The sequence below is a fragment of the Pongo abelii genome, chromosome 1 (assembly GCF_028885655.2).
Source record: "Pongo abelii isolate AG06213 chromosome 1, NHGRI_mPonAbe1-v2.0_pri, whole genome shotgun sequence".
Lineage (NCBI taxonomy): Eukaryota > Metazoa > Chordata > Mammalia > Primates > Hominidae > Pongo > Pongo abelii.
The window spans coordinates 223562400-223587110 of record NC_071985.2 but is presented as its reverse complement, the minus strand read 5'-3'; the positions used below and the strand labels follow the sequence as shown (position 1 = coordinate 223587110).

General features: G+C 61.4%; 1 protein-coding gene across 3 annotated transcripts in view; it reads right to left on the bottom strand.

Annotated features, from left to right (window-relative positions):
• Nucleotides 1-1439: 1439 nt before the first annotated feature.
• The window catches only part of CASZ1 (castor zinc finger 1), a 157579-nt gene continuing 134307 nt past the window's right edge, over nucleotides 1440-24711 (bottom strand). For all 3 annotated transcript variants that reach the window (XM_063720025.1, XM_063720031.1, XM_024238714.3), the window contains 16 exons: nucleotides 22300-23134; nucleotides 21123-21191; nucleotides 19266-19356; nucleotides 18260-18424; nucleotides 16931-17103; nucleotides 15889-16730; nucleotides 13456-13591; nucleotides 13207-13270; nucleotides 11798-11952; nucleotides 11585-11707; nucleotides 10316-10654; nucleotides 8631-8829; nucleotides 7427-7598; nucleotides 5666-5817; nucleotides 5341-5482; nucleotides 1440-2554 (listed from right to left, as the gene is read on the bottom strand). In XM_063720025.1, the coding sequence (XP_063576095.1) occupies nucleotides 1440-2554; nucleotides 5341-5482; nucleotides 5666-5817; nucleotides 7427-7598; nucleotides 8631-8829; nucleotides 10316-10654; nucleotides 11585-11707; nucleotides 11798-11952; nucleotides 13207-13270; nucleotides 13456-13591; nucleotides 15889-16730; nucleotides 16931-17103; nucleotides 18260-18424; nucleotides 19266-19356; nucleotides 21123-21191; nucleotides 22300-23134 (4772 nt within the window). The remainder of the gene's footprint in view (nucleotides 2555-5340; nucleotides 5483-5665; nucleotides 5818-7426; nucleotides 7599-8630; nucleotides 8830-10315; nucleotides 10655-11584; nucleotides 11708-11797; nucleotides 11953-13206; nucleotides 13271-13455; nucleotides 13592-15888; nucleotides 16731-16930; nucleotides 17104-18259; nucleotides 18425-19265; nucleotides 19357-21122; nucleotides 21192-22299; nucleotides 23135-24711) is intronic.

Below are 24711 nucleotides of genomic sequence, written 5' to 3'. Positions count from 1 at the left end.
GGAAGCTTCTGGGTGACAGCCTCCCCGCCAGCCTTCCATTCCCTCCTAGGCCTGTTCTCTCCCGGTGGCCCAATCTGACAACAGCTGGTGGCCTGGAGTAGGGAAGGTGGGCAGGTGTGGCCTCAGGCAGCCTGCCCTTGCAGGGGACTTGGTCCCCGGGGACCTCAGAGCCACCAGCCAGGCGTGTGCCTGCCAGGTCAGGCCCTGGCCCGGGCTTCGATGGCCTCATCATCTCCAGGAAGGGGGATGTTTTGCAAAGGGAACCCAATCTGGGTAGACTGCACCAGCAAAGAAGCATCCCAAACAAAGTAATAAAACAAACTGGAAAAAAAAAAAGCCCTATAAAGCCACACGCATCACCAAGAGAGAACTCAAATGTTAAATTAACTACAAACTTGGATCAACAGTAATAGTCCTTTTTTCTTGTCTCTACAAAATTCAAGTTAAGAGTTGGAATCACGCAGCTCCCATCAGTGCTAGTGTGAAGACAGACAGCCTCAAACTGTTAAGGCCTCTACAAAAAACGCTGGACCAAATCCCACAGGATAAACGGGACTGAGCCTCCAACCTCAGGCCGGGCCCAGGCGGGTCTGCACTCTCACCACGCCTGCTTGCTTCCTTTTTGTTCTGTGTAGAATAATAACCTTTACAGGAAAAATACTGTACAACTTTCTTGTATTTTTTTCCATTTTGAACATTAAAGCCAAAACCAGGCGCATCCTTCCTGTTTGCACCACCAGGGTGGCCCAGACCCCGCCCCGGCCCCCAGCGGGCTACTCTGGGTTTTGGACGCAGCCTCGGTTTCCCTGGGGCGGAGGCTGGGGCTAGGGAGTCACCAAACAGACCCGACCCAGGCCTGGGGGAGCAGCCGGGCCCTGGAGTGGGGCTGAGCGGGAGCTCCGCGGCTGCTACTCCCGTGAGGCTTCCTCCACGGTCCCTGTAGTGTCACCCGTGCTGACCGCCTTCTGCCCGTCTTCCCCTGGGCAGGGGGGAGGATCCTAGCTGCATGAGGGAGGCCCCGCCAGCGGCTCCAGGAGCCACCCCGCCCTGGTGGCGCGGGGTGGGGGTCCCGGTGGCCCCCAGCGCCTGTCCCAGTCCTGAGCAATGGTCGCGGGGCCGAATCGGCCGCGGGGAGGGGCGCCGGGGCAGCGGCCGGGAGCTGCGCCCCATTCGCCCGGGACCCCTGCTCCTCGGTTCCCTACCCCGGGACAAGAGCACCTTCTGTTTCCCTGAAGAGACCCGGCCTCCCTAAAGCAGGGCCACCGCCGCCGCCTGTGTCCTCGGCCGCGGAGCACCAGAGGGGTCCCCGCCTCTGTCCTGAGACGGACTCGGGGTCCAGAAGCACCGGCGGGGCGCGGGGCTCTGCCCAGGGGCCGCTTCGCGCGGGGTGGCGCCGCTCCCGAGGCCGAGGCCGCCGCCAGGGCCACCCGCGGGCGCCGCTAGGGCGAGGAGGCGGCGGTGGGTGCGGGGCCGGGGGCGCCCAGGGCCGCCAGCGCCGCCAAGGCCGGGGTCCGCGCGCCCGCGCCCGCCGCCTCCGCCGCCGCCTCGGGCAGCGACTCCTCCGAGTCGGTGCGCAGGTCCTCGTCGTCGTCGTCCTCGTCGTCGTCCTCGTCGTCGTCGTCCTCGTCGTCGTCCTCGTCCTCGTCGTCCTCGGCCTCCTCCTCCGGCAGCTCCAGCTCCTCCTCCTCGTCCTCCTGCGAGGACTCCCCAGCTGCGGTGGCGGCGGCGGCGCCCTCGCGCGGCCCGGGGGCGGTGGCGTCGAGCGGGCCGGGGTCGCCCGCGTCGCCCAGCGCCAGGCCCAGGCCGGCGGCCGCCGACTGCAGGAAGAGCAGCGAGCCCGGCTCGGCGCCCAGCGACAGGGAGCCGTCCAGACTGATGGGAGGCCCGGGCGCGGGGCCCTCTGCCGCGGGTTCGCCGCGCTCCTGCTTCTCGTGCTTGCGCTTGTGCGAGTCCATCTGCGACATGCCCACCACCGTGTGGCGGCAGCCCGGGAAGGTGCAGTGGAAGTGCGAGCACTTGAGCTTGTACTTGCAGTCGGGCACGGCGCAGTCGGCGCTGGAGCTGAACTGGCAGAAGCCCGCGGCGCTGATCACGTCCTGTTTGCCGTGGTGCTTGCGGTGCGCCGTGACCTTGGTGCTGTCGGTGCAGCGGAAGCGGCAGCGCAGGCAGTGGAAGTGCGTGCTGGTGCCCGAGAAGGGGCAGTCGGCGAAGTGGCAGCTGAGTGAGGCCTTGAAGCGCTTGAAGTCGTCCAGCACCAGGTTGTCCACGCGGTCGTGGTGCTGCGCGTGCTTGTACATGTGCGTGCGGCCGCAGAACTTGTAGCCGCAGTTCTCGCGCGTGCAGTGGTAGTGGGTGACCTTGAGCGAGAACTGACAAGCTGCGTCCTTGCAGTCCTCGTAGAGGTCGAAGCGCCGGAAGCCCTCCAGCATCATGCCCTCGTCCAGCATCTTCCGGGAGGACGCCGTCTTCCGCCGCTTGCCGAAGGGCGACATGTCCTCGATGATCCAGAAGCGCTTTTTGGCCCCCGAGGCTGTCGGCATGGAGATGGTGTTCCCTGGGGAGGGGCAGGGAGGTCAGTGCAGAAGAGGGACCCACGTGGGCACCATCCACAGGGTTACACCCACACGGGACCCCTGATCTGGCATGGCGCCAGAGGGCGGCATTTAGGGAGCCCTCGGCTTCCCCTGGCTCGGGAGGCCTCTCCTGCCCCGCCCCCTCCCTACCCCGGCACAGCAGGGGTCCCGGGCTTCCCCTCCTCATCCCTGTCTGCAGAAGGGCCACACAGGCCTCTCCCCGGGGGTGGCAGCCCAACCAGCTCTGGGGGACGTGGTGGCTGCTTCCTGGCCAGTTTGGGTGGGAAGTGAGGACACGTCCTCGCGCTAATTGAAGCTGAAGGGGGAATCTAGGTCGGCAGAGTGCAATTACCCAAGTTGGACTCGGGCCAAGACGCCAGCTATAGCTGCCTCTAATGAGGGACAGGCCGGCTCCTTTCCCGCCGGCTACCCGGCTTCCCTGGCTGCGCCTGTCTGCACAGGGGGAGCTACCTACTCACAGTAGGGGTGCCAAGTGCCCCAGGGCTGTGCGGGGCTGCAACTCCCTGCCCTAAGGAGCACCTTGTCCTTGGTACCAGAAGGTTCTTTAAGGTCTTGTTGGGGTTTTCTACCCCAAGGGCTGGGAGAGGGCAGCCCTGATGGAGGACCAGGACTCAGGGAGCTCAGTGCCTCTGCCCTCTGCTCAGACCCGTAATTTACCTGGGTCAGGACCAGGGCAGGGGCTCAGCCATGGGGAGCGGAGCCCATTTATGTCCAGCTGGCCCAGACTGCTTCCTGGGATTTAGGATGCCCCCCGTAACCCTTTCTGGGAGGCACCTGTGCCCCTATGGCCATGGGTGAGGGGAAGCCCCAGCTCCTGCCAGAGGCACAGGCAGCTAGTCCTGGCTCCCCACGCCACCCTCCACAAACAAGAGAAGCTCTCTGACCAGCCCCACCAGAGCGTGGGTAGCCTCTGGGCTCCTCCCACACGGCTGACCTGCCTGGCTCCCCCAGAGCCTGCTTAGAAGGCCCAGCAGTCACTCTAGCCACCAAATGTCTGCCCTGCCCACTTCAGGCCAGGCCCCATCGCCCACTCAGAGAGGACAAAAACGGAGAGAGACTAAGGGCTGTGACGGTGTAGGGGCACCCAGGCAGGGGGCAAGGGATGGCCTCAGGCCCAAAACCTGGTGGGTGAGGAGCGGCTTTGGGTCTGAAGTCACAGGGTCTGGTTATGCCAGAGTGGAGCTTCCAACAGCCGGAAGTCCCTGAGGAGGGGGAGGCTCGGCCCTGCCCTGGCCATAACTCTTGGGGCCTGTACTCAGGCAGAACGTGAGGCAAGAATTAGCAGAGGAGTCGGAGCCCGGGTGGTGTCTATGCTCAAGGGAGGGGGTGGGCAGATGCCATCCCGGTGGGTATCAGATATGGGAGTGGGATGGGAGGTGCCTCTGCCCCTGAGCACTGCCGGGGCCTGAGTCCACAGAGCTTCCCTTACTGCTCAGCTTTGGGCGTGGGCCGGGGTTCAGGCTGGAATCTGGACCCTCTGAACCTGAGCAGGTCCCAGACCCCAGCAGACCTTCCCGAAAGCCTCCTCTGTCTCTTCCTAGTGCCAGATCTCAGGGGGACTCCTCAGAGTAGAAGGAACGGGTCCTGCCTTGCCCCAGGCCGAGGAGGGCAGACCCCACAAGGCCTCCGGCAGGATCAGCCATCTCTGGGACTCTGAGCAGTTGTGAACAAGGGAGAATCCCTGGCAGCAATGCTCTGGCCTGCCCAGCACTGAGCAGGAGCCACGAGGAGTTGTCCCTGGGATGGAGACCACGCTCTCTAGTCTCGGGGATGCTTGGCTGTGAGGGGTGCAGAGCGGCCCCGTCCTTGGCCTGGCTGGCTGCAGAAAAGGGTCAGGCCCCGGAGCGTGGCCTGGAGGGTGGGTTGGGGTGATGGACAGCGGTGAGAAGGCATGTGCGCGTTACCTGCAGCATCCTGAACTAGGGGGACGTCACTTTTTACTGGAGTTGGAGTGGCAGTGACGGGCGGGAAGCTGGGCGGGCTGCAGGTGGGATGGGCCAGGCCCCGGCCGGCTCCGAGAGTGGCACTGAGCAGAGAGTATGACAGACAGGACGGAGAGAAGAGGCAGGGGAGGGGGGGGAGGGGCGGCCGGAGCGTGGCCGGCGAGAAGGATGGAGTCGCTGGCGGCTGCGGGGCCGCGCGGGCAACCTCGTCACCAGCGGCCGCAGGAGGAGGAAGAGGAGGAGGAGGAGGAGCCGGGCAGCCTGGAGAGGGTGGAGAAAAGCAGAAAAAAAAAAAAAAAAAAAAGAAACCAAAACAAAGAACAAACAAACAGAAAGAACCAAAATGAGAAACCTGATGGCAGAAGCAGGTATGGTATGAAAATGTGTGCACGGATGAGCAGAGAGAGGGACACAAGAAGAGGGGGCAGAAGGAGAGAGAGGCGGGGCAGTGCCAGGGGTCACGTGGGCAGGTGTGCCGGGCAGGACCGGCGCTGGGACCAGGCCGGGTGGGTGGGTGGCGGCCGAGGAAGGAGGCTGGGGCTGCGCCGCTCCCGCTGCGGCTCAGAGGACGGGCCCAGGGTCCTCTCCTGGAAACTGACGCGAAGGGCAGCGCCGGGGAGGCGGGAGGATGGCGGGAGGGGCCTCGGTGACCCAGTCCCACAGACCAGCTGGCTCTGCTGCACGCCAGCCTGTCCTCCTCGGAGGCCGCGTGCCCCGGACCTTCTGTCCCAAGCTGCACCCAGCGGTGCTGGGCTTTGGGAGTGGGGCCTGGCCCTGCCAGCAGCCCCGTGCCTGCCGCTCACCTGCCGCGGTGCTCTCGTTACCCACGGGGGTGCTGGAGCAGCTCCGGTCCATGGTGGACGACTCAGAGGACATGGCGCCTGGGCTGCAGCCAGTGTAGTCCATGCACTCATCTGTCTCAGCATCCATCAGGCCTGGGGGGCCCTGAAAGGACACGGGGGTCCCTGAGGAAGTGGGGCTGTGGGGCATGCTGCCCACAGAGGGCAGGCTGAGGCTCCATGCAGCACAGGCCTGAGAGTGAGCGTGGGACCATGATGCGTTCCCGCCACCCGGGCTGGGCTCTCAGCTGGGGGAGGGGGGTGGCTATCACCTGGGGAGGGCTCTCACCTGGGAGGGGGGCACGCGGTCAAAGTTCTTCCCCAGCATCCTCCGCATGTGCTTCCGCGCGTGGGAGGTCATCTGGTGCTTGAGGAGGAAGGAGAACTGGCAGCCCTCCCGGATGCAGTGGAAGTGGCTGTTCACCTGGTTGTACTTGCAACCTGTGGACATAGCCCCACCTGGCATGAGCCCCCAGCTGGCCAGTGATCATGGCTTCCAGGTCCTGTTGGGCACTGTTCTGGGCATGGGGGCAGTGTGGTCAATAAGGCAGATGGTATCTGGGGAAAGGGCACTGAGCTGAGGTGGCACTCTTAGGAGGAAGGTCAGGAAGTCCAAAGCCACCTGGCTGTCCAAACCCTGGGCCTCCTCTCCAGCCTGGCACAGAGGCGAGTGACAATGCTGGGCTGGCCCCCCATCCCCTGGCCCACACACAGGGAGGTGCACAGCTCCAAGGCAAGGGACCCTCATGGTCCCTGCACACTGGGCCAGCTACCTCCCAGGAAGCCACCTGTCCCCACATCTCTGCTGGGGAGCCCGGGGTGCTGCCTGCCCCTCTGCCCAGGCCCCAGCACCCATGGGGCCTCACTCTGGGCCGAGAACAAACAGAGCAGGCGGGACTGAAACAGCATCACGGGGCAGGTGAGGGCCTGTCCGCTGCCATGGCGCCCAGGCTGGCCAGGTGTCTTCTGTCATCCCCCAGCTTTGTTTGGCCCCAACTATCACCAAAAACACCACAAGTTGAGTAAATAATAGCAACTGCAGAATACCCTGACATCTGTAAACTGAGCCCAGGGACAGCACAGGCCGCGAGTGTTGACGCTTATTGGCATGGCTACCAGTCCTCTCTCTGGCCGAGAACTCCTTTTTGAATTCATACTTGAAGGCAAGGTTTGTTTCCTTTTTCTGGCGGTTGACTTTGAGGATGTCACCTTTCACTTTTGGAAGGACCAGACTGCAGCAGCCCCCACCCCTGCTGCCGTGACCACCAGGCCACAACGGGCCTTGCCTGCAGCCCAGGGGCCTCTGCCGGGCGGCCTGGCTCCTGCCTGCCCATGGGTTCCGGTCTCTTCCTAGGGAGAGTCCTGCCCCATCAGCAGGCCGTGCACAGGGGCCGGGGGGCTCAGCTCCCAGCAGCACGGTTACCTCTCAGGCATCAGTGGCCTCCCTTCCCAAAGCCACAGCGGCCCCTTCCTGGGTTCTGGGTCACGGGTGCTCCAGCTGAGCCCATGGAGAACTTGACCGTTCCCCATTAGATCTGAGTCGCCACCACTGTCACCACCCCCACCCCTGTGACAGCACCCAGCCTGGCACACAGCTGTCCCTCCATAAGTAACTGCAGAACAGATGAATGGACGAACAAACTGTAGCTCACTGCAGACAAAAACCTCATCATGAAAGCCATGGAAAGAGATCCCAGAGCAAAGAACGTTGAACTTCTATAACTTCCCTGCTCGCCTTCTTGATGAGAAAAGGAAAACAGAATCACGCCCAGGCCCTGGATGCTCACGATGAGGTCCCAGGGAGGCTGTCTGGGGGTGGAGCGGTGGTGCCCTGCGTGAGTCACCCCCACCCTTCTTGCTGGGCTCTGTGGGTTTGGACTGTTCACAAGCTTGACAGTGCCTAGCCTGTGATATCTGGGACACCTTTAACAAAACGTGGAGCCTGCAGTGGGGAACAGGACGCGAGTACCAGGAGAGGCGGCCCAGGCCACGGGGGCCATGGTCTTGACGCCTGCTCCAAGTCCCTGCCCGCAGCCCCAGCCCTCGGTACCTAGCCTGCCACACTCCTCGCGCTTGGTGAAGTATTTGAATCCATTGGCTGCCCGCCGCTCCGCCTTCTCGTGCTTCTTGATGTGCCAGGGGAGTTTGGTGGTGATGTTGGTCACGAAATAGCAGCCGGTGCGGAGGCAGTGGTAGTGCCCACGCATTCGGAACTCGCAGTGCTGCAGGGAGACACGAGAGGGTCAGGACAGGCGGGTGACTTTCATGAGCTCCTGCCTGCCCCGCGCCTGAGGCTGTGGTGGGCCCTTGGCACGTGTTCTTCTCTGCTCAGGAGCTGATGATCATAGAAACACCTTTCACATGTTAAAAAGCAGCGCAGGGCCGGGCGCGGTGGCTCACGCCTATAATCCCAGCACTTTGGGAGGCCGAGGTGGGCGGATCATGAGGTCAGGAAATCAAGACCATCCTGGCTAACGCGGTGAAACCTCGTCTCTACTAAAAATACAAAAAGTTAGCCGGGCGTGGTGGCGGGCGCCTGTAGTCCCAGCTACTCGGGAGGCTGAGGCAGGAGAATGGCATGAACCCGGGAGGCAGAGCTTGCAGTGAGCCGAGATCGTGCCACTGCACTCCAGCCTGGGTGACAGAGTGAGACTCTGTCTCAAAAAAAGGCAGTGCCTGCCCTTAGTCACTGCACTAAAGCATCCTAGCCTGGTAACCTTGCAGGCCATCTGCAATCCCACACCTAGAGCAGACATCGCGAATCTATTTTAACACTCTTCTCTGTATGTCTAGACCTGGGCAGACATCACTGCTCTATCCTAGCACTTCTGGGCCCAGTTTCCCCCTCAGGCAGCCCCTCCTGGTCTTGGGAGTCAGGCCTTTAAGGTGAATCTGATCTGACTTTCCTGTGTGGGCATGGACAATGGGCCTGTTCGAAAATTCTAGGGCTTTGGAGAAAGGGGGCATAAAGCTAGTTCCAGGATAGGCAAGAATGATGTCAAGGGCACGGTGGCTGCCCAGCATTGAGTCACCACTCGGGGGTTAGACCTCACCAACTAGCACCAATCTGGACCCCTGCCCAGGGGTCTCCAGGGGCCTAGGGGCAGATGGTGCCCTTTCCAGAGTCCGGGAGGCCCATTTAAGCAAGGTGTGAGAAACGGAGCCTCTGCTAGGAGGTGACTGTCCTGTGCCCTGAGCTAGCCCTGCACCTCCCTGCCCCCTACTCTGCCCCTGGGCCATCCCGCCATGCTGACCTGGTTGGGACAGAGACACTGCAGAGAGTAGTACGCAAACTGGTCTCGCACGTTCACCAGGTTGTTGCTGGGGTTGATGTGGTCCAGGCAGTGGGATTCGGCCTTGCCAGACGTTTTGCAGACGTACTTGCAGTTCCCAAAGAGACAGTGGAAGTGGAACTTGTTGGCGTACTTGCAGTCCGTGGCGAGGCAAGGATCGCTGGAAGGAAACCACAGCCCAGAAGGTCATTGCCATTCCCAAGCCCTCCCTGCTGGTGTCCTGACTTCACTTGTGTTGGAGTTCACTCCCCCACGACCAGCAGTACCACCAAGAGGGATGGCCTGGGCTGCCGTCCTGCTCAACAGGATGACTCAGCTGGAGACTACAGATCCCAGCATGCATTCCTGCCTCCTTTTAGGAGCTCTGCATGGTGCACAGGGATTGCAATATGCAGGGTGCCCAGAGCATTGCATGCTGGGACAAGTAGTTTCCATGGCCACACCTCAGGATTATAGATAAGGATGGCTGTAATAACTTCTTGGATCGGAAAATAAGGATGGTGCTGCCAGCCCTGGCGGGGTGCCGTGAGGCCCTGGCTGGCGTGGCATGGGCGCCACCGTGGATGTGGCTGACTGACAGACTGCAGATGGGTGCTCGGCCCCACCAGGAAGTGCTGCTGCCACAGGCCCTTAGCAAGCAGGAGCGCGTGCCTGGTGTCAGCTCCTGGGGGCTCACAGCTGCTGGGCTCCCCAGGGTCAGCTCGGGGCCCATGGTGCCCACCCACTCAGACCTCACTTGCTGGCACAGTGGGAGAGCTGCTGGGGCAGAGCGGGTGTGCTGGCCTGCCCTGGGCCACCTCCAGGATGCAGAGGGGTGCAGGAGGACACTGGTCCCAGCCTTCCACTCTGGTTGGCAACACTGTAGTCCCCTCCCAGGGGACCCACGGTGGGCACTCTGACCAGGCCAGGGAAACCTGAGCTGCTACTCTGGGGAGGAGGAGGGGGAGGGGAAGCTGGTGGGGGGATGGAGAAGAGTGCCAGGCCCCTTCCATGCTGTGGGCCCAGCCCCAGGTGCTCAGAGAGGGAGGACAGCTGCCACTCAGGCGATATAAATAATCCAATTTATTACTTTTATTGAGAACAGGAAGTCGCACACATGACAATACAAAGTCACCGTTCTCCCTGCAAGGAGCCACCACCATCCAGTGAGGAGGGTCCCTTCCACCCAAGAGCTCGGACCACTGTGCAGGCCAGTGATGGCCTGGAGGGGCCTGGCCCCCTCGCGCCCCACCCGTGACTTCATGTGCCCTGCAGAGATTCAGCCATGGGTGTGAGCCACAGAGCAGGCCGATACGGAGGCCCGGAGGGAGACGCAGCCCTGCTTGTCAGGGCGAGAGTTGTCCTCTGAGGACCACCACGCCCAGTCCACCCCAGCTGGCCCTGGCAGGATCACCACATGCCCTGCAGGAGCAGCGGCCACTGCCGCCACCATCGGCCCACGCTGGCTGGCCTGTTCTGGGACAGGCAGTGAGGTAGGAGCAGCAGCATCTTTGGCTAGAAGGACATCACCCGATGGCCATGCCCCAGAGAGGCTGGGGACAGCAGCACCATCCGCAGTGAGGAACAGGGCCTCCTAGCGCCCTTGCTAGCACCTACTCCCGAGACGCGAGGGGAATGCGGGACTCCCGGCTCATCGAGGGACTCACTTCTCCTGGAACTGGAGGAATCCGGGTTTGACCTGGGGCTTGGCGTTCTCTAGAGAAGTCGTTGCCAAGGGCGAGGCGGGCAGGTGAGGCACTGATGCTGGGATCTGAGGCATCTGGGGTATGGTGGAAGCCAGCTGCTTCCAGGCGAGCAGGGTGGGGGTGGAGGGTACGGAGGCCGGGCTGGGAGCGGGCCCCTGCAGAGAGGACACCGTGGCCGTGGTGACAGGAGGGACCGGAGGGGACGAGGGGGCCATGGGAGGTTTGGTCTCGGCAGCCGAGGCTGGGAAGGCAGCCTCTGTGTTTCCTTTTGCTGCTCCTCCCTCTGTCCGGAAGTGGAAGCTGTGAGAGGTAGAAGAGGGGGTCTCATGGGGGGCAGTGAAGACAGGTGTGGAGGGGCACGCGTGTGACCCCATCACAGGCCTAGACCCTGGTGTCCGTCCCTACTCGTCCCCATCACTCAGCTCCAGAAGTCCCCTGTGACCCCACCAGGACAGAAGGACTGGAGGGCAAACTGCCGCGTCCTCTGGTTCCGAACTTGGTCTCCTGGCTTGGGCCTAACCATGCCTTCCTACTTGTGCCCTTCCTCGGTCCCCAGCTCCTCCATGTGTGTGACAGCAGGCCCTGCCCCAGGAAGCCCCTTCCTTCCAGAACCTGCTCGGAGGTCTTAAAGGTAGGATTCTCAGTATTCACAGCAGGCTTCCCCACGGGCTACGGCCAAGGGTGCCTATGTGGTCGGAAAAGCCTTGGGAGCACTGCAGATCTGTTTTAAACAATTGCAAGTTCTGAGTTCCCTTGTAAGCGGGCGGCTAGGCTCGAAGCCTTTTAACTCAATGGGATTTACAAATTCATTTCATTATGTTTAGGTCAAAGGTAACCTAGAGATGTAATATTGTGGCTTGGAAAGGCCTTCAGCTAGGGTTTCTGCTCCAGGTCACAGCCGAGTCTCTCCAGCTGGGCTCTGTGCCCCTCTGGCCTGCTCTGCAGGGAGCACGTGCTGGGACTGATGGCTGCCCTGGAGACGTGGGTGCAGCAGCAGCTGTTGCTCAGGGTCCCAGGAAGGGCCTGGACAGGGGCTCAGAGCCCCCGGCTGAGGGCTGCATGTGTGAAGGAGGATGGGAAGCCCACCCTTGCTGGGGCAGCATCTCCGAGAAGCCGGCTCAGCTTCTGTGGTCTAGTGGGAACTGCTGTGCCAGCCCAAGCCCCACCCACCCCAGAGCCAGGCTGGGATCAGTGGGGCTCTGCTGAAATGGCCCCCAGCACCCTACTCACTTTGCGTGCTTGATGGCCCCGTCCAAGGTGCTGAAGAGCGCGCCGCATTCCTCCACCACGCAGTGGAAGTGGGCCTTGTGGAGGAAGTCACACTGGCCGTCACAGAAATCCTTTGTACCAAACCTAGCCAGAGGAGCCGGCGTTAGAGGAGAGCCTGGGGCTCCAGGGCGGGTGCTGGGGGAGGATGGGTGGACGCGGCCAGCAGCCCCTCACCTGCGCAGGTACACCTTCCAGGGCTCTGCCAACTTCTCCTGAACCAGCGCCTTCACGGCCTTGCCTAGGAAGGGTGAGGGCTCCGCAGCGGGGCTCCCCTCCGCTTCCGCCTTGATGTTCAGCAGGCTGCCCAGGCCAGGGTTGCCCTGAGACATCTGTGAGGACAGAGGCCGAACATGGGGCTGGGGTAGCTTGGAACACAGACACGGCAGCCTGGGGGGACAACAGCCGAAGCTCTGGGCTGCTGGGACCCACCGAGCCCTCAGAGCCAGCAGAGAATTCGGCCCGCCTACTTGGCTCTGGCTGTGGCCGGGCCCTCTCTGAACAGAGAGCCTGCTGTGCTGCCCCGACCCCAGGAGCTGCGAGGCCTCCTCAGGGCTCCTCCACATGAGCCCGTGCCGCGGGATCCATCACTCAAGCCAAGGCCGCGACTCAGGGTGCACGCTGCAGCCCATCTTTCCCCAGACTTCGCGGCTCCCTGGTTATTTTCCTGCCAGAAGGTTTTCAAAAGAAGCGCAGAAGGAGGAGGGATGGGGGAACCCCTACGAATTCCTTGAGAACAAGAGGAGGCCCATAAAGGAGAGAGAGGGAGGGAGGGAGGGAGGGAGGCTTACGGGTGAGACCCAGACAGGCTCGCTGCAGCGGCCGGGAGGGGGTCATTGCAAGGCTCCAAGGGAAGGGAGGGGGTCGTGGGGGCGGAGGCCAAAGGAAGGGGAAGGGGAAGGAGAGCAAGAGAGCAAGTGGCCAAGGAGTGGACGCCACAGGCCAGCAAGGCTCCTTCTCCACCGAGTGCCCGGCTGGGGCCCTGCGGCGAGAGGTCCGGCCCAGGCCCGGCCCCTCCTCAGGGCAGTCACTTGTGTACAGTAACCGAATTAATCTTGCTGTAGTCAAATGTATCATGTGAAGGGGAAAAATATATTTGAGATGATGTATAATTTACAAAGACCCTGCATTATTTAAAATAAATATTCCGGAGCGACCTCTCCGGAAGGCGTCCGAGACCATTACTCAACCCGAAAAGTGGAAATTGATGTTTTGCTCCCACTTTAGTCCCCCCTCCCCCATCCCCTTTTAAACAAACAAAAAATATATATAAAATAAATAAATTAAATTAATAACGAGGCACGAACGAAGTTGAAGGGCTCTGGAAAAGCTTTTGGAGCCCTCCATCTGAAGGGAAAAAAAGGTGTCAGAGGCTGGAATATATTTCTTCAGCCAGTTCATTAAATTAATTTGTAAGCAGTGGCTCTGAAATTATATCCGATGAAAAATGGCCTCAAAATTTAAATGGTACAAACTCATCTTATTAGAGGCAAAACATTAAAAAACAAACACATCCCCCCAGCCCCCAGCACAGCTTTAATTTCTCTGGGTGGGGGAACGGGAGGCGTGTGATGGATGGCTCTTACCTTATTCATAAGCGAGGATAAAAGAGATGAATTTGCCGGGACTGCGTGGCCATTTGATTCATTACTAGAACACACAAACCAAGGGGCTTGAGCTCAGACGGCCGGGGCCTGGGCCCTGGGGCTCACCCTCCCTGCCCGACCCTGGGGCTCCAGCCGTGCCCGCTGCAACTGCCCGGGCAGGACCACCCCGGGGCTCCAGCTCAAAGGTGCGGTTCCCGGGGCTGGCTCCCACGGGGGGCCTCGCCTCACCTGGGCTCCTTCACAGTCAGGTCTAGACTGCGGTCCTGGGAGGCTTCACTGGGGCCTGGGGCGCCGGTGCTCTCACCGGGTTCCGGCTTCACTTGGGCCGGGGGGAACCTGGCTGGGGTGACCTGCTGCCCGCTTCCTGCAGGGGAGGGGAGGGAAGATGCATCAGAGGGGCTGAAGGCCTGGCCCGGGCACAGACAGCCGTGCCCCCTGGAGGGAGGGCAGTGGGCTGGGTGGGCCCCGGCTGCTGGTCAGCGCTTCTCCCGCTGACGTGATCGCTCGCGACGCTTGCTCCTGTGTGGCAATTCTTCAAGTGATAATTATTGCAAAATTATGTCAAAGTTGTCCTGGCTCAGGGCCTCCTGGAGGAGAAGGGCGGGAGGCTGGGGAGGGGGTTGGGGTGGGGGCAGGGGCCCTTCATTTTCTCCACCAACTGTCACAGTCGATTTGTGGGGCTGCCGCTTAGGCTTTTATTAAAGACTCTGTTAATGCTGAGGGAAAGTGGCAGATCTGGACTGGGAGGGCCCCTCTGTGGTCCCCAGCCCGCAGTTGCCGGGGTGACGGCCCCCGCACGGAGCATGCCCGGGAAGGGCCTCTGCTGTGTCAGGGCGATGGGGCCGATGGCCAATCAGAGCGGCCACACCGTGTGACCTCAAAGTCAAGCTATCCGGGGCAGGGACACGAGGCCAGGCTGGGCCGAGCTGGGTCCGGAAGGGAGCTGGGCGGGTGAGGCTGCAGGAGGCCAGCAGAGCAGGGGTAAAAGAAGTTGCTGACAGGGCCGTCCAGTGAGCCTTCCCCTACAATCCCCCAGTGATGGAAATATTAATTTGCCCCAAGGCGCTGTAGCTGACAGAGAGCTGCTTCAGAGACAGCAAGTGGCATTTTATTAAAAAATAAAACGGCCCCCTCCCCTGTGCTTGACCTTTCTTTTGGGAGGAGACTTTTCTAATGAAAACAAAGTACTTGACAGTCTGGCCACCGAGCCCAGGTGGCCCTGGAGTGGGCCCTGCCCCATCCATCAGGCACCTGGCTGGAAGGGCGTGGCCAGCGACGCCCCACCCATGCCTGGACCAGGAGGCGGTCCCTCCGTGCGGCCGCCCGGCATGAGCACCCTATTGGGCCTGTGAGAGTTTTCAGACCTCGGGACTCCACATTCCAGCAGCTCGACAAAGTCACCTGCCCAAGGTCCCAAGAAAACATGGCCCGCTCCCCTGCCAAGCACTGGCAGCCTCTGCAAGGTGTGGGCAGAGCCCCGGACTGGGCCACAGGGACCCTCAGTCTTGGCTGGTTCTGAGAGGGTTTCAAATGGGAACAGGGCATCTAGGCCCAGGAGCCCCACTCCTGCGGGCAGCGCTTTGGTTCGCCACTTCCTAGTCATGTGCCCGGGAGAGACCATCCCTGACCGTCTGCTGGCTCCACGACGTGGGTCTCTGTCTGGCGTCCTGCCTGCTGCGTCCCCAGTACCCGGCTCGGAGCCTGGCTCTCAGCAAGCATCAGTGGTTGTTGAATGAATAAGTGAAACGAGCCACATCCCAGATGTGAACTGAACTCTCCTCAAGGATTCAACAAATAGGAACTACCCAGAGCAGGGAAACTGGGAGAGGAGTGAGGTAAACAGAAAACACCCCCACCCCAATCATCAGAGAAAAACGGAGGGAAATCTTTTTTAAATGGAAATTTATGAAATTATAGGAAAGCAGGAAAGAGAACTGCGCCCCTCAGTGAACCAGCGTGAAGAAGGAAGATGCAACTCCGGGGCTCTGGCCCTTTTCTGTCTGACATGGCAGTCCCTGGCCAAGTGTGGCCGTTTAAAGTGACAATCCTGCTTCCCAATCACAGACCCAGCTTCAAGCACCAACAGCCACATGTGGCCAGCGGCTGCCAAGTCAGACAGTGCAGAATAGAAGGCTTCCAATGCCTGGAAAGTCCTACTGGGATGGCACTCATGGAGGAGGGAGCCTGGGAAGTGCGTCCCTGGGCCTGGAGGTGTCCAGGTGTGAGGTGCAGCCCCACTACCGCTGGGCTGGACGCAGGCCCCTCTCCAGGTCAGCTGGAGGAAACGCTTGGCACGCCAGGGGCCCTGGGCCTGCTCTCATCAGGGTGGACTTGGGATGTGGGAGGGTGAGCAGACAGGGAGGGGGGACCTGCAGTGGCCCCAGGGAGGCGGGGCAGCCGAGGAGGCAGGGACCATCGCCCCCAGCTCACAGATGGGGAAACAGAAGCATGGCCCGCCTACTGTGGGGAGCCACAACCAGGGGCCCCACATAGAAACCAACAGGATGGGGGCGAAGACCAGGCAAAGAGGGGGTGCTGGCAGGCAGGGGCCACATGGACACTTCTTCCAAACACCCCCCGACTCTGCTCTGCAGCCTGAGGCCAGGTGGCCACCCCAGTCCAGAAGGTGCCTGCTTTCTGGGCAGGACCCAGCCTGCTCACCTGGGTCAAAGGTGGCAGAGGGCTTGAGGGCAGCTGCAGCCAGCCTGGCCATCATAGGCGAGATGAGGCCCTTGCTTGCAGAGATCCTCTCCATGATGGAGGCAGGCGGCGCCGGGACAGAGGCGGCAGCCGCGGGGGCTGAGTCTCCAGCTCCCGAGGCGACCAGCGTGGGCGTGTCAGGGGTGGCTGAGGCTGCTGCCCCAGACGACACGGCACCCAGGAGGCTGGGGGTGCCCACGGGCAGGGAGGTGCTCCCACGGCCAGCCAGGAGGGGGAAGTAGGGTGTGGGGGTGGGCAGGCCCGAGGTGGAGAGGGCCAGGGCCAGGGGGATGGAGCCGGGCAGGCCCTGGGGCAGCAGCCCCGAGATCTTGCTGTTGGGAGGTTTGGTGGCGCTGGGCCCAGCCTCGGTGGCGGCAGTGGCGGCAGCCAGGGACGCAGAGGACTGCTGGCTGGTAGGGGAGGCGCTCAGGCTGGAGTTCTTGCTGCTCAGGGCGGAGAAGTCGACAAGGTCGTCGTTGCTGGACTCCTCGTGTTCCGTGTCCTTGGCGCCCAGCAGCGAGGGCGGCAGCCCCAGCGCGCCCGAGGAGCGGATGTGCCGGCGCTCATGCTTGCGCTTGTGAGAGGTCATCTGGCTGGTGGAGGTGAAGGTGAAGCCGCAGCCGGCGCGGATGCAGTGGAAGTGGTTGGTAGCCTTGCTGTACACGCAGCCCTCGTACTTGCACTCCTCGTACTTGTAGAACTTCTTGAAGCCGTCCTTGGCGTAGGCATCGTCCTTGATGTGGTAGCTCTTGTGCTTCTCAATGTCACACTTGTTCTTGAAAGTGAATGTGCAGCCGGGGCGCCTGGATGGGACATTGGGAGCCTGGCATGAGACCCAGAGGAGGCCCCGCCCTGCTGCCACAATGGCCCTGGAAGGGACAGTCCCCCGGGTGGAAGACCCAGGCTGGACACCAAGGCAGGGGCCTGGGCTGTCCCACGAGCCTGGTCCTTGCCTTCCCTCCCCGCTTCTGCCCAGGAAGGCCCCCGCCAGGCTCCCGCTTACCTGCAGTGGAAGTGTGTGGTCTTCTGTCCGTAGAACTGGCAGTCGGCTGTGCCGCAGTCCTCGGTGGCTCGGAAGCGCTGGAAGCCGTCGTTAATGAGCTGGGTATTCTTCTTGTGGAAGTTCTCGTGGGTCATCACGTCGGACGTGCTTGTGTACACCTTGTTACAGCCCACCTGCACAGGAAGGGATGGCGGTCAGGCGAACGGAGGCCAGGCGCTCCTGGGCCGAGGTCGACACCACTGTGTGTGGCTGGGGCCACTGACTTCCCTGCTCAGGGAAGCTTTGGCACCTCTGACTTCAAACTGGAGGCCTCGGGAGGTCGATGTAGGAAGCAGAGTAGAAAGCCTCCAACAGCCCCTCAGGCCTCCACGGAGGGACCAAGTGCTGCTGGGGCCTGGCTCGGTCTGTGACGAGGGTCAGGGCATCTCCGGAGGGTCAGGGCATCTCCGGAGACCCAGGGCACTTTTTGGCCCAGGGGAGGGAGCTGCATCCTGCAGGAGTTGGATTTTGAGTCCCAATCCATGGCCCTACCTCTAAAACCCTCAGTGGGTGGACAGGGGCTGGACCCTGGAGGTCACCTTTAGCCCAGGGATTTGCTTAGTGGACAGTCCCTGGGCACGGGGCCCTCCCACCCCACCGCAGCCAGGCCAGGAAGGCAACGTTGCCATATTGAGTAAAAACCCGTGGAATCTGAACACTCTCGTAGGCTGGGCCGTGCCAGTGTCTGCACCATCTCAGAGCCCGGAGGGTGGCCCCCCTCTCCTCGTCACCATCTCAGAGCCCGGAGGGTGGCCCCCCTCTCCCCGTCACCATCTCAGAGCCCTGAGGGTGGCCCCCCTCTCCTCGTGGCCCAGGTTGTTCACAGAGGCCTTAACAACCCCTGACAAATACCGGGGGAGGCACAGGGCTGCTATTTGCAACCCAAAGTCGCTCCTCCTGGCCCTGACACCTTGAAAAAGCCCAGACTCTGCGTGGCATTAAAACAAAGAATTAAACAAAAACCTCCTCAGGAATCATTTGCAATGCTTCTCTTGGTGTTAAAGCCTGAAAAATGTCCATCTATATAAACAGCTCACTGAATTTCATCCACACCAAGTATGGCCATGGGGAAGGCCCCACCCTGGCCCACCAGACGCTGCCCAAGCCTGAACCCCCAGGACCCTCTTGGCTCGCTGGCCATCCCTGTGCTGGGCCAGGAGAAAGAGAGGCTCCCGATCAACTGGGGCCCCTGCCCATGGGGCAGCCCTGCCTCTGGGAGTGGGGGGCTCACGGCCGGGAGGGCCTGGGCCAGTCCTGCAGCTGCCCGGCGGGCCCGGGTGCGGGAGGCACCTGCATGCAGTGATAGTGGGTGCTCTTCCCGTTGAGGTGACAGCCGTGGTAGTAGACGCTGCAGTCGTCCAGCGGGCTGAAGCGCATGAAGCCGTGCTGCAGGGAGTTGTCGCGCTTCTTGTGCATGTTGTAGTGGCGGATCACGTCCTGCTTACTCGTGAACCTCTGCCAGGAGACAGCGCTGCATGGGCAGGAGCCTGAGCTCCCCCTCCGCCCTTCCTCCCGTATGCCAAGAGCACCTGGGCCAGGTGCTGGCCTCAGGTCTCCCTAGAAAGAACCCTGCTTGGAGTCAACGCAGTCCAGATTGTCCAAGGCCAGTGGCAGGCACACCAGCCCTTGGAGGGAACCATCCCAAAGGTTCTAGGACCATAGATTCTTCCCCGATGCTCCCCTAGGTCCCCAGTGGCCATCCCCAGGAGCACAGACGGTGCATCGGGCCAGGCCTTGAGGGCAGGGGCTCTGATGCTGGCAGCTCATCCCGCCCAGTGCACCTCTGGACTAAGGCAGGCTGGGATCCCTGGCAAGCCAGAGGGAGCCACCCCACGCAGGCTGCCCCGACTCTTTCCCCACTCACCAGCCCCGCGCTCACCGGTGGGCAGCCTCGGGCACAGTGGCACTCTGGCTGAACCTCAATTTTATCATCTTTAAGATGGGGCAGTAATGCTAACCTTCTAAGGCCACTGCAAAGAGTCAATGAGGCAAGGCTCACACGCTGGCTGGCCTGGCCCCGGACACATGGGAGGCTCTCAGTGAAAGTGGACTGGAATGGTCACCACTGGGAGGTCACTGGCCCCCAATCGTAGGAGCTGCTCTGTCGGCAGGAATCGGGGAATGTGGGCAGGCTGGTGGTTTTGCGGGCCCTCTGCCCGCTCAAGTCAAGTTTGGGTGGTGCAACTAGAACTAACCCCCCCCACTGCCGTCCTCCCCTGCTGACTTCTAAGTGCCTCCATGCTGTGCTGGTGGTGGGGGTGGCGGGGAGGCGGAGCCCGTCTGGCTGTGGCCGTACCTGGTAGTTACACTCGGGATCAAGGCAGTGGTAGTGCTCGCGGTACTGGTATGCACAGTGGATGTGGCCACAGTGCTGGCTGCCCGAGAACCTGGAGGGATGAGGGGTTGGGGTCAGGGCCCTGCTGTGAGTGACAGTCCCAGCCCCAGCCCCAGCCCCAGCCCCAGGGAGGACTCTTCGGGCCCTGTGTGGGATGCGGAGGGGAGGTGAAGTTGCAGAGGCCCAGGCAAGGGACTGGGCCTGGCGGGAATCCCAGGCCCATTGAGGCAAAGAGGCCTGGCCCCAAGAAGGGGGCAGGACAACACTGAGGTGGCCAAAAGTCAAAGTGGGGGGAGACAGATGGGGCCCGAGCCCTGGGATGGAAGGGAAGGCAGGCGCCCCCTCGGCTGCCCACCTGTCTTTTCTGCAGGGGCTGCCTGCCCCACTCCCAGCCCGCCCAGCTCTGGCCAGGTGCAGAGACCCTGGCTGGGCCAGCCCGGGCTCTGATGCTGAGAGGTGTTAAAGGGCTCTCTCTGTCCTGGGCTTTTCCTGACACTTGAAACAGTGCAGAGTTATGAATTTTTAAAGCACAGCATCTGTTTGGCTTCCTGCAGCAAGGAGCTCACTCTCCAGCCGCCGCTGCCACCGCCAGGAGCCTGTGCTGCCTCCCAGGAAACCCGTCCTCCTCCAGGCCCCAGGGCCGCTGGGACGTGGCTCCCACAGCCTCGGTGACGGCCGGCCGTGGGGAGGCCACTCTGCAGAGGCCACACCATGACGACTGTGGAGAAGGGGGTGACTCAGCCTGCCTGTACCCCTCCAAGAGTGATGTGAGATTGCAGGAGACACAGAGAGAAACCCCATACTGTAACGGGAAAACCACGTGCAAACAAATACTTAGGCTGAAGTGGCCAAAAGGGTCATCTGTGGAGGCGCTAATAATAATGGTAATAATAATACCACAGAGAAGGCAGCACGGGGCAGAGCTGAAGACAGAGTGGGATAGGGGGGCGGAGACAGTGGGATGGGGGTGGGCAGAGACAGAGCAGGACAGGGGAGCAGAGACGGAGCGGGACATGGAGGCGGAGAGACAGAGCAGGCGGGAGGAACCTGGAAGATCTGTGGACAGACAGGCGCCGGCCGCTGTGTGCTGCCCCATCAGAGGGCAGGCGGTGGGGGGGTGGGGCGGGGGGTGTTATTTGTGTGATTTGGGGGAATCTGTTGAGGCAAAGGCTCTTCACTGCCAATCCCACTGCCTTTGGGATGGAAAGGGGTTGGTCTGGAGTCAGGTGGTGTCAGAGCCTCACTGGGGAAGTGCATTGGGCTGTGTCAGAGAGGATGACAGCCCACACCTCTCTCTCTCTTTTTTTTTTTTTTTTTTTTTTTTTTTAAAGAGATAGGGTCTCACTCTGTTGCCCAGGATGATCTCGAACTCCTGGCCTCAAGTGATCCTCCCATCTTGGCCTCCCACAGTGCTGGGATTACAGGCATGAGCCACTGCACCCGGCCTGCCTCTCCCTTCCCAACCCTGACAGTTTCACGGTGGCCTGCACCCTACCCAAGGCTATGTGTGACAGCAGGACCCAGGCAAGCTAGGGGAGCTGCACTCACCTGTGGCCAGGCCCTGCGTTGGGACCCCGGCCCTACCTGGGGGCACAGGCTGCTGAGGGAATGTGTGGCCTGGACAGAGAGCGGAGGGAGGCTCTGAGACGGGCGTGCAGGGCAGCCCTTGGTACGGTGGAGGGACCGAAGTGGATGGGGATGGGAGGAGGTAGCTACCTTGGCCCTAGAGGTCAGATGTCAAACGAATGGCCTCAGAGTGCCCGGTCAGTCCTGGCCCCCCACCTTCTCTCCACGGCAGGCTCCTCCCCAGGGGCCTACCTGGCAATATATTTCTGGTAAATGTTTACATCTTCAGTGACGGCTGGTTTATCTGTGGGCAGTCCGTTCCTGGCGAGAGACACACAGGGCACAGCCGGTGAGCAGATGGGGCAGCCTCATGTCACAGGGGCATGTGGTGGGCAGCCCCTGCCCTGAGGCCTCAGCCCCTCTGCTCCGCTCTGCAGTGTCCGAGGCGCCCAGGGTGGGACTGAGGACATCCCTGGCAGAAGCTGGCCAGAGGTTCAAAGAGCCCAACTCTGGGAGGGCAGTGCCATCTCGTGCAGGTGGGGCTGGAGCCCCCCTTGGGCACGGGCTGGCAAGCCACAGAAGCCCGGGCTCGGCACCTGGCATTCAGGGAGCATCAGGAGGCCGCCGGCTGAGGGGCACCAGGCCTCCCAACAGGGAGGGATTCGAGGTGGGGGCAGGCAGCTGGGCAGGGGAAGTGTATCCTTCCCCAGGCAGCAGGTGCCGCCTTGATCTGCTCCAAGGCATGCAGCCCCCCGGGGTCCAGGAGCGCCCCCAGGGTACAGGAGGAGCTCTGGGGAAGGGTCTCGCTCAGCCCCACGCCATCCACCATTTGACTACCCAGGCCATTCCCTGCCCATGGGTTCAGGCTGTTAAGGGTGTATGCACCTTACCCCGGTCACTACCTTTGCTACCTGCCTCCCCCAGCGCGCAGGCTCTGAGCCCAGGAGCCGGGGCCACCAGCATGGACCCAGCATCCCCACCCAGGGTGGCACTTTCTCAGCCAACCACAGGCCTGCATTCGGCGCTCATGGCAGCAGGTAGAGAAAGCCCGTCATGGGCAGATGGGGGTGGCTGCAGTCCTGGTGTGCATGCTAGCAAAAGGCAGAGCACACTGGTGCCTGGGAGTGTGGGCGTGTGTGGGGGGCGTGTGTGAGGTGCACGTGCAGGTCCAGGAGCGGGGCGGGGTGCTGCAGAAGGGCTCATGCATGGTTCTGTAGGTGCAAGAGTGAACGTGAGCGCGGCGCGCACCTGTGTGTGTGGAAGCGCATGGATGGGAGCCTGAGCGTGCATGCGCCTGGATGCACAGTGGATGTGTGTAAGGTGTGAGCGGCAGGTGTGTCCTCAAGCGCGGGCAAGCCCGGTGAGGAAGGAGGCCTCCTGTCTAGTCTGGCTCCTGGCTCTGGGCATTGTGGGGTGGGGAGCGCCTTACTTGACAGTGGAGACGGTCCCCGTGGTGATGGAGTCTGTTTTGGAGAAGGTTGACTTCAGATACTCGGGAGTGTTGAAGGACAGGGAGGCAGGAGGCTCTGGCCCTGGCCCGGGGGCGCTGGGGGCACTGGGCACGCTGGCGAGGGGTGCGGGAGCCAGGCTGGGGGTGGGCGGAACCTTGGCGGGGCCTGGCTTCTGGATGCCCCGGACGTCGTACTTGGAGGGGCGCCCCACCTTGCCCGTCTTGAAGGCGATGGCCCCGCCCATGTCGGGGCTGCCCTCCCCGGGTTTGAAGAGGTGCAGGTACTTGACATTCTCCAGGTCGTACTTGGATGGCTTCTTGTAGGTGCTCCCGTTCTGGGGCCGCAGATTCTCGCCGGTCTTCAGTTTTTGGATGAAGAAGTCGTACTTGGAGGCCCGGGCCACCAGGTTCTGCATCTGGACGCTGCTGTGCGACGGCAGGGGCAGGATGGTGGCCTTGGTCTCCAGGTGGGCCGTGCTGCTGGGCAGCCGCAGGCCGGGCAGGGGGCCCACCACCTCCTTGCCCACCCGCTCCTCGGTCTTGGTGCTGGGGGCCGGCCAGGAGAGCTGCTCGCCAGCCTTGAGCTTGCGGATGTACTCCTCATACTTAGAGAACCGCGCCCGCTTGCTGAGGGTATCCTCGGAGGTGGGCAGCATGGAGGAGGTGGCTGCCTCCGGGGTGGAGCCCGCGTGCAGCTTCTCAAAGCTGATCTTCCTGGCCAGCTCGTCCCGCGTGTTCTGGTCGTCGTAGCCAAACATGCCGAGGAACTCGGTCATGGTGGAGGCCGCGTAGTCCCGCAGCGAGGAGGCCTCTCCTGCAGAGGAGGAGGGGGGCGCATCACCTCTGGGAGGGAGTGGGAGGGACAGGAGATCCCCCCACCGGGGGCCCCCACCCATAGAGGGAGGGGGTCAATGTGGGGAGGGGCGGAGCAGGACATGATCTGTGGACGTTTGGCTCACTTGTTAGGTTTTACGACTCTTAAATTAATTTGTTTTAAAAAAAAGTAATTAATACTGGGGTAAAATAAAATGAGTTCATCAATGCCAGGAAAATCAATTTCCTAAATGTTCTGGCCGATGGCTTTTCAGTACATTAAACAAAGTTTCATAAATGTCTCCGCTCTCTCGCCTTGGCCTAATATGAAAGAGAAGTCATTTTACTGGAAGTAAGGCCAGATCCCAACCTGCCTCCCAGGACAGGGAGCGGCAAGAACCGGGGACAGGTAGGGACGTGAGCCAGTGGGCAGTTGAGTGGGAACCCAGGGGTGAGGAGGATGCTCTGGCCGGGGTCGGGGTGGCCTGGCTGGAGGACCTCCCTTGACCCCACAAATGGATCCCCTGGGCAGATGAAGGGTCCGCTCCAAGCCTTCCTAGGACCTGGCCTCTTGGCCTCCTCACACCTTCCCAAGTGCTGAGGGTCCCTGACAACACAGCTCAGCCAGGGGCGCAGGTGTGTGGATGTTCCCCTGGCCTGTGACATAGGACCTGGACACGTCCTCCAACCCCCTGGCCTCCTCCAGTCACTTGCAGTAACACAAGGCTGGGCCACGAGGGGAGAGCAGGAGTCCAGGCAGGGCCTGAGTGCAGCCTCCCTACTGTGGCCACCCCTGGGCACACCAGGAAGCCTGGAGCCACCTCTCCACAGTGACATGCACACACACTCTCACACATCAACACACACGCACACACACAAACCCACACACAGTCACATGCAATCACATACAACACACACATGCATTCACACACACACACACACAGTCACATTCACACAAGCACATACAACACACGCATGCATCCTCATACACTCACACACACCCACACAGTTGCATGCACTCACACGCCATCACATACACACTCACGTAAACCCAGTTAATTACATGCACACAATCACATACAACACACATGCACTCTCATACACTCTCACACCCACATTCTCACAATCACCTACAACACACACACATGCATTCTCACACACACCCCTACACAGCTACATGCACACAATCACATACAACACACGCATGCATCCTCATACACTCACACACCCACACACAGTCACAACACACACATGCATTCTCATATATACACTCTCATATCCCCACACACAGTCACGTGCAATAACATAAAATACATACATTGGCACCCACCCACCCCCACACACAGTCACATGCTCACAATCACAACACACATGTGCATTCTCATACTCTCACACCCACACACCCAGTCACGTGCATACAATCACATACAACACACACATGCCTTATCACACACTCTCACCCGCACATACGCACAGTCACATGCACACAATCACACACAACACACATGCAATCTCACACACTGTACACACCCAGTCATGTGCTCACAATCACACACACACACGCAATCACACTCTCAC